The 9,068-nt window shown below is 38.4% G+C and overlaps 1 protein-coding gene across 1 annotated transcript in view; it reads left to right on the forward strand.

Moving 5' to 3' along the window:
* The window catches only part of LOC106681596 (Fibroblast growth factor receptor 1 oncogene partner 2), a 41,131-nt gene that overhangs the window by 17,058 nt on the left and 15,005 nt on the right, over positions 1–9,068 (forward strand). Inside the window, exon 3 of the mRNA XM_014421995.3 lies at positions 2,177–2,254. Within this exon, the coding sequence (XP_014277481.1) occupies positions 2,177–2,254 (78 nt within the window). The remainder of the gene's footprint in view (positions 1–2,176; positions 2,255–9,068) is intronic.

The following is a 9,068-nucleotide window of genomic DNA, read 5'->3' on the forward strand; positions in this document are numbered from 1 at the left end:
CAGAACCAGATACTATTCCTTCAATGATAAACTTCCCAACCATCCAAATCCACTTGTTTCTAACCTGGCTTCTCCTTCATTACCTAATAATCCCCCAAGGCGTCTAAAAATAAGATGGCCTCGAGATCTTCTCCTCTAGAAATGTTATTGGAGTTCTATCAATGGGTAGATTCTCCACATGTTCGTATCATGTCACTATGTCACCTATAGCAAATTTACTTGTATATATTTATACAGTTGTAAATAACAATAAATAAATTATTAAAAATATATATATATATATATATATTGGTATATTTGGATACAATGCTTGATAATAAAGCCTTTCTCTTTTTTTATCATATATATTTTTTGTTGTGTGTGTTTTCAAGTCCTACTTTTAATTTGATTAGTATTGGAAAGAGGTGATTTTGAAGATGTTCTTAGTATTTGACAATTTCAATTTAAGTAAAACCAATTTATCAACACCAATATTCATGTATTTACATATGTTCATGTATTACATTATGTATGTACTTAGAAATATTTTATAAAAATCAACTTTAATTTTATTTCTTTATTTTTTTTCTTCACTGTTTCTTAATGTTAGAAGAACAACTATTTGTAAATATGCTTCTATAAAATAAAAACATATACTTATTGTTTGTTTTCATATTTAGATTTAGTTAAACTTATTTAAAATATTTTTAATTAAAGTGAGAATTGTTGAGATTACAGCTAGAAAATAAAATATACAGTAAAATATGTTATTTGTCATCGATTCAACCTTGATGAAGGCCTGAAATGTCGGCACACATAGCAGTATAATTTATTAGTTTTTTCTGCCTTTTTTTGTCTATACAATTCTGAAGGGCTATAATTTTTTTTTCTAACTTAGCTCTGCAATGGTGAAACTTGAGGGTGGAACACAAGTGGTAAGGCCATGTCAATCTGATCCGAACATTTTGTACTATTTAGTCAATTTTTGGGAAAATGAAATTCATAAAATATGTCCCAGAATATTTATTACTGAAATTATACAAAATAAAAATAAAAACAAGTAGAAAACTATGAATTTTAATTAAAACAACTAATAAATATTTTATTATTTCAAGTGTTACAGAAACTTTGATTTTCTTTCTACTCATAATTAGTGAAAAGTATACCATAAAGACAAAAAATAGTGAAACATAAAATTATTTAAAAGCCCAAGATATTCAAAGAGTTATAAATAAAAAGAAAATTAAATCAAGTATTGTAAATACTTGAATTCTGATCTTCCAGCTAACTCTTTTTACATAGTTAATAATTATGCGTACAAAATATAACATATAATTGTATATGAAATTACAAAACTAAAAAAATACTACACTATTTATCTCTGGTTGTTAAAAAAGTTCATAACAACATTTGATGTTCTCTGCATATACATTTATCGCACTTTTTATATAATCGGTCCCCTTTCTATCTAATTTGTCACCCAAGTCACATCTTTGTATTTTTCCATTTTGTGATTCACTTCATGCTATGACTAAGCAGATATTTAACAATGTTGGAAGCTGGGTCCATACATATCTTGATTGTTTTCACTTTACAATCTTTATTCAAATCTAAATTTATATTGATACCTGGGTTAGTATTCCTTCTTCAGGGCTAAATAATTCCCTTATGTTGCCAAAATTTGGCAATGGGCTATCCTCTGTCTCTGAGCTTGGATCTTCAAAATAAGTACGTTTCCCCTTTATCTCTTACCATTTGTTCTCTTGACAGCACATTTCTTGAAAAAACTCTTAAGGGATGGTAAACAGGTTTTGTTAGTCTATTGTAAGCTTAAAAAGTACATATACCCAAATAAAAAACATTTTTTTTAACTAACAGTTTACTTTTTTTCATAAGTCTAAATAGATACAGTTACAAATGTTCGTTGCTATGAACAAGTAAAAATCAAATTATGTATAAAGTTAGTTGGAACTCCATGTTTCTAATATATAGACGTGGAATTGTAATTTTCAATAAATTATAACTTATAGGAAGTTATAATTGCTCATTCATAAATGAAAAATTAAAATAAATAAATAATGGGATAAGTCTTGCATTATCGGTATCATTCTAGATTTAACATATGTATTTTTATTAATGCATAAGAGCTTAAGATGTTATCCTAACCTACTTTATTTAACTAATTTTATTGTTATAGTACGCTGATGAAGTTAATGATCTCAATGAGATGGCAAAACATCGCCCTCATGCTGCGCTTGTTGCTGGTATTCAGCAAGTAAGTTTTAAATTATTTTATCCTTTTATATTTATTGTTTTTGTTTTTCAAAGGTATATATCATTTGAACTCATATACTATTAAAGTATTATTGTAATTTTCTTTCCTATCTTCAAGTCATTATAAAAACACAATATTGAACAAATATTTGAATCTTTCAGGGATATCATATCTCTCTCCTCAGCTCCCTAATTTCTACCTGTATTATTGAGTCAGAAATATTAAATTACAAAATAAACTTATGAGGTTTGATCAATGTAATCATAAGTTTATTTTTTATTTTAATTATTCTGTCTCACTCAGTATTACTGGGAAAAATTAGAGATGGGGGGTATATGAATTAAACACTATTTATTGTGTTCTATAGTAGTACCAGATGTGCAGATGTTATAAGAGGTGCACTGCACTTTGTGTTGAGTACAAATCCAAAGCTAGGAAATTTTTAAATGAGGTGTGTTCACGGAAACGTAAGTCCTGGGACGAATTTGTGGTCGAAGAGTCCACAAAACATCCCTGGGGTATTCCATATCAAGTAGCACTGGGTAAGTTGACTCCGCAGCAAACATAAGCAGCACTTAAGCATAGAAATCCCCCGGCAACCTTCCTTGCAGAAGCTGCAAACGTCTTTATCGAGGCGAGAAACCCCAGAGGTGATCCATCACAAGATAATGTAGAAGAAGCTATAGTGAGATGCACCATGGTATACCCTCCTGGTAAAGACTTTTGTTTATTTGTCTCCTCTCTATGATGAGCAAGGTTCTGAAAAACCTTATTATGATCAGTCTAGCTCCATTTCTTGCAAGTGCGAGTCACTCATGGCAATATGGATTCATAAAAGGCAAGGGAACCACAGATGCTATGCTGAGAGTTTGTTCGGATGTTGAAGAGAGAGAGAGGAGCGGTATGTCATGATGCCCCTTTATGACATATTCTCCACTTTTAACAGTGTCTAGTCGTCTACTGTACTCCAGCAACTCCAGAGGATTGAAACTTCCAGCAAATTGTATGCCATAGTAAAAAGTTATCCTAGAAGATAGGCTTATCATAATTATAGGTAATTCTTTTGCTGTAGAAACTTCTATAATGAGGATATGTCTACAAATATCCGTTCTTGGTCCTGCTCTATGGAAGTCAGCCTTTAAATGCGGTTGTCTGCAATTGTCTATGTGGCGGCAATGGGGGTTCAAAATTAAACTTGCCAAGGCAGCCATCCAGTACTAAATAAATCAAAATTCCAATGGAGGAGTGGTCAATGGTAGTGGTCAACCAGGTGCTTGGCAAAATGACCAGTGCTTGTTCCTGGAATGATGATTGGATGCTAGGCATCACAGTCCAGGTTCACATTGACCGTAATAAAAGAGTCACGTGGATGATTATTGTTCTTCCTGTGGTCTTATAACTGCCCTGGCTTTTCGCCACAGATATCAAGAGATTTGGATTCAGTCTTGATAAAATTAACTAAATCGAAATAACTAGGGAATTCCACATCAGCAGATTTTTTCTCAAAAAAAGAATTTTGGTTGTTGGATCCAGACAATTTAGAACCAAGCATGACAGAAAGAAGTCTCCTAGTTCAGGTATACCCTGATGTTTTAGAGAATCAATGGCCTCAATTACTCTCATCAATAGTGCCTTAAGTGATGATGAGGGAGGCTTTCTTGAAATAACCTTGAAATCAAGCACTCGCTTCAGGTAGGAATTAGTGAGTTTCCTCTTATTGTTATACTGGTGAGTTTGTAATTTCAAGGCTTGATTATAATTATCCTCAATTAAACTGACATTAGAAATCAATGCTTGTGCAGGTCCATGTCAACAAAAGACTAACAAAAAAATGAATTTCTCCATATTTGATAGTGTAGTCTCTTCAAGAATAAGGGTCTTATAAGTATCTCTAAATAGTGACCATTCTTGTGAATTTCCAACAAACTGGGGAAGATTAATTTTTAGTAGCCGTGCTCATACTAAATGACTTCCATTTATTGCTGTAGAAGTGGCAGCAGGAGGGACAGTCATGTTCTGAACACCCGAAGGAGTGGGGTTCATGGTGCTCATAGATGGTGCTGCTTCATGAGCACTATATGAACCCTGTCTCAGGGGACTTATTTTTACTGAGTGACACTGAACTTGAGGATTTGGTCCCTAGCACTGTCTAGGATTAAGCAGTAAAATACCCACTGTATACAAACTTAATTCCTGCTTTACATACTATTCGGCAACTTAATTAAACAGATAATATCTACTGTATTATCAATATAATATGTATTTACGTACATAACACGTAAATATGTATGACAGACTATAATGATCAATATAAATGTATAACACAGCATTAATTCTACGTACATATGTTCATATATCATTAAAGATATGAGAATACGTCCAAGCGAGGTGGTCGATGTTCTTTCTCAAGCTTTGCAGCTTTCCCTGGAATCCCCCCTGTCTTATCAGGATCTGCGAGACCTAATAGTCTGGGATAACCCATCCTGCTCTCACTCTTGAGTGGATGGTGGGGAAGAATTTCCTCAGGGTCGCACCCTTTTCACTAGTCCGCCACTGTCCAAGATGTCAAGTCCCGGAACCCTCTCAATCCTCTGCCTGTCCACGGCAAGACGCAGGTCCCATAAGTCCCACGGTGGGCATAGGTAGTACCTGGTGTGGTACACCATGGTGCATCTCATCATACTCTCCTCTGCACTGTCCTGGGACGCAACATCCCTGGGGTATGTATAGTCAATATACTGTAATAATTAAAAATAAAATAAAAAGAATTTAAATCGTTTTTTAACTTTTTCAAATATAAAAGATAATTTGGGTTCAAATTAAGAACTTTACTACTTATTGGATAATAGAATTTTAATATTAATTATATAATATAAAAGACTCTTAATCTCAGGGCGTGTTGTTGCTAGGCAATCAGAATACAGACACTTACAATAGTTACACTTAATTAAATTAATATCTATTTTACACATGTATCTACTTTTATCCATAGCAAAACTAACCAAGTTCACAATCTTCTTTTGATGATTCTTGGATCTTATTTTTTCTATTGTTATGTCCTAACGTCCAAAATGGCTTCCTACTCTTGCTGGACAGAAATTGATGAGGACCTCCTCATCCTGGAGACATCATTTCACTTGCGCGCCCAAACAACGAATGCCTCTCCAAAACCAAAACCTGCCTCCATGTTCCATGTAAACATCGATTGTCGCACTACTGTTAGGGATTTTTGCAAATGATTTACTTTCTGAATATTATTCTTTATCACTATTTCTTGACTTCTATTTTTTCTTAAATTTACTGTATTTTCAATTATGACGGGAGGAGTTAAAATAGTTTTTATGATATTTGAATCTGCTCAACATGGCCTTGATTCAACGGACTTGTTGACTGAAGAATACGTACCGCCATCTTGGTTTTGTTTTGAATCACGAATTTATTATGAACAATGAAAATTAGTTAGCTTGCTTTTTGGATAAACAAAACAAATGAGCAATATTAAAATGATACATAAAATAAAACATATCAAAAACCCTTTATACATCAAAATATATTATTTACTCAAAAAGAGCATATTACAATACATCATCGCCATTTTCTTCCGGGTGGTTGCCTGGGCCCCTCCAACTTTGATGGCAGCCATCATTTGTATTGGTTTCACCTTGCCCAGTGCTACTCTATACGGGATGCCTGGCCCAGGGATTCTTCTCTGACTCTTCGACGATGAACTCGTCTCAGGACTTCTTCTGGTGACGCACGCCGTTTCGGTATACCCTATACCTATGCTTGCTTTCCTTTCGCAGTCCAGCCCTCCTTTCTTCATCTCTGCACTCCTGGTACCTGCGCCTGGCCCTATAGTACTCTCTCTTCAGCTGCTTCAGGGCTGGCGTCCACCGTGGGACCGGACGTGCTCTCGCCCTACGGCTCTGAAGGGTAATATTGGCTGCTTGGGTGATGGCGCCCGTCAGGGTTGCCACTCTGTGGTCAATTCCTGACTCTTCCTCCATCGGCGCCACCTCCTCCCATTCTCTATCCACCAATATATCCCCTCCAGTTCACTGGAGAAGGCTCTCCAGTTCGCCGATCGGGTCACAAAACCCCATTCCTCTGCTAGGGCTCCTACACTGAAGGCTATGACCCGGTGGTTGGAGCTCGTGTCTGACCTTAGCACCCAGTCTGCTATTTGCTTCGCCATGGGAGCCGTGGCCAGTGTTACGTCTATCCAACTCTGGCCCCTTGCACGCACGAATGTGCAGCCAGAAGGCTGATTCATAGCGACGAGCTGACACTTAGCCACGCTTTCTTCCATCAGCCTCCCTCTGGCGTCTGTGCGAACTGAAGGGCATTCCCTGGTGCCCGCACAATGTTGGAAATCTTTACCCTCTCTGCCTTGCTCGCTACAGTTTCTGCAGCTTGGTGTCAGTCCCTTCTTCTTTGCCGGACATTCTTTGATCTTATGCCCTGTGCCAAGACACCACTTACACGCCAGGTCCTCTGTGGATGCCTTGGCAGGGTGTCCATACTTCTGACACCGCAGGCAGAGCAGGGGGTAGTCTCTGATGGTCATGATCCACCATCCTGTCGCTGTGCGGCTGTGGAAAGTTCATCAGGGCGAGCCTCACTGACTGGTGGACTTCCACCATTCACGTCATCAATAGCCCACCCCTAACAGGAGTGGAGAAGCTGGGTCTCATCCACTCCACGTTGTCCTTCTCTTTGGCACTTCTGAGGCCACTTTTGTCCCATGGGTACCTAACCAGGATCTTCTCGTCCCAGTGCTTTAGCACTCCTTTAACTTCCAGGCGGGGCCTCCTCACCATCACCAGCTTCACCTCGAATCCTCCCTGCTTCAGCTGGTCCCATTCTAGGAGTCTCTTGGCCTGGTCCGCACCCTCTGTCCTTATCAGGACCGCGTTACCATTGGTGACTCTCACCATGGAGACTCCTATCTGCTTCAGTTCCTCTTGGGACGGGAGCTGCTTGTGGATCCTGCTCGGAGACCACCCTTCCGCACTACCTTTGACTGTCACATAAGTAGCAGTCTCCTCTGCCTCTCTAGGTACCTGTGGGACACTAGCAAGAACTCCGGCGAACATCAGCTTGCCCTTTTTCTCTTCTTTTTGGTCCTCCTCTTTTCCTTTCTTCCTCTTCACCAGGACCCAATCCTCCTTGGGAGCATCATTCTTCGCTTGGGCCCGGGACCGCCCTATACACCTCTTCATCCTCGCAGGAATCCTCCATCATGTTCCTTCCCCGGCATATGGGGTTCTCACTCCCTTTCAGGAGCATTGGAGCCAGGGCAGCGTCATGATGTCTCGCTACTGTCGGTTATGATGCTGTAGAGCTGGTCGGTGTATAAGGCTTCCCGAACAACCTCCCTAACTATACCAGGGACGGAGTGCCATTTGGCCTCCAGCCCTACCACAATCTCCCTGATTTCACCAATTTTCTGGTTTATGTGCTCCTGGTTTTTAATACTGACCTTCGTGTTAGTCAGGTATCTCCTGACTTCATCAGCTAGGGTCCTGGCTCTCTCCGAGGGACTGTCTTCCAAAAAGGAGGAATCGTCAACTCTAGCCCTCTTTTTCCTCTTTTCCTTGGGACTCTGTGGGCTCACTCGCCTCCCCACACTCGCATCTGTCATTGGAAAGTCCGATTCAGACATTGAGGGTCCATCCACATCCTTCTCGACTATTAAATTATCCTTCGATGGCCAGCTACTTACTTTATCGGGCGTTAAAGTCACCGACAAGTCCATCGATGACCCTTTTCCATCTTGGTCCATAGTTAAAATCTCCTCATTAACCATTGAAGGCCCGGTTCTTTCTTCACCTACTGTTAAAGTCTTCTCTCTTCATTTCTGGCCATGATATGGGCCCCGGAAGGAATATTTCGACTTCCCTTGATGATACACCTTCCCCTCTTGGGCAAGATGCATGGCGCGACACCACTCCAGGCACCTCACTCCAACAACCAATTTATCTTATAACTTTAAAAATCTGTAACTTACCCTATGGTCTGCCGATTGGGATAGTGTAGGTATTCGTTTTTTTCAGCTTTCCGTGCTCTATACAATTGTCTACTACACGATGTGATACAATGACTTTTTTAAGGTCAAGTGGGGTGAAAACCACCTCGTGGTCCCACTCTTTTCTAAATTACATCAAAACTGTTCGGTGGAATTTGTTCAAATTACACTCCGCACTAAAACACTTCTGTACCAACGTTCGTCACACTCCTGTTCTCAAAAATATCTCTACTAGCACTTTAATACGCAATGAAAACTAACAAAACTCACTGAACACGTCCTCTCTATTCGGCAGTCAGTAGACAACTCTACTGAACACAACTACCCATATTACAAAAGTTTCGTTTGAGGGTGGAAAAATTCAGTGGGCCCTGCCCAACCTGGGGCAAAGAGACTGGTTCCTGGAAGACCACGAGGCAGAGGAGGAGCAGAAGAGGAATAGGAAGAGAACAACAATCAATGAGAACAAAACAAAAACTATAGTGTTAAATTTGCATGCAGTTAATCAAACTGCAGCTGCATGCCTGTATTGCTCACAGAGCTGGATAAGGCGGAATAAATAAATAAAGTATTATTGTAATATTGTGTAATAATTTTAAAAATATAAAAAATAAAATAAAAAGAATTTTGATTCTTTTTTAACTTTTCTCAAATATAAGAGAATAACTTGGGTTCAAATTAAAGAACACTAATAATATCAAATGGATAATGAAATTTATTCAAATTCAATAATATAAAAGACTCTTAATTTTATTATATAAAAAGAAAGAGAGAGACTCTTAATCT

This window comes from Halyomorpha halys, unplaced genomic scaffold (genome assembly GCF_000696795.3).
Source record: "Halyomorpha halys isolate HHAL.00 unplaced genomic scaffold, Hhal_1.1 Scaffold350.1, whole genome shotgun sequence".
NCBI lineage: Eukaryota > Metazoa > Arthropoda > Insecta > Hemiptera > Pentatomidae > Halyomorpha > Halyomorpha halys.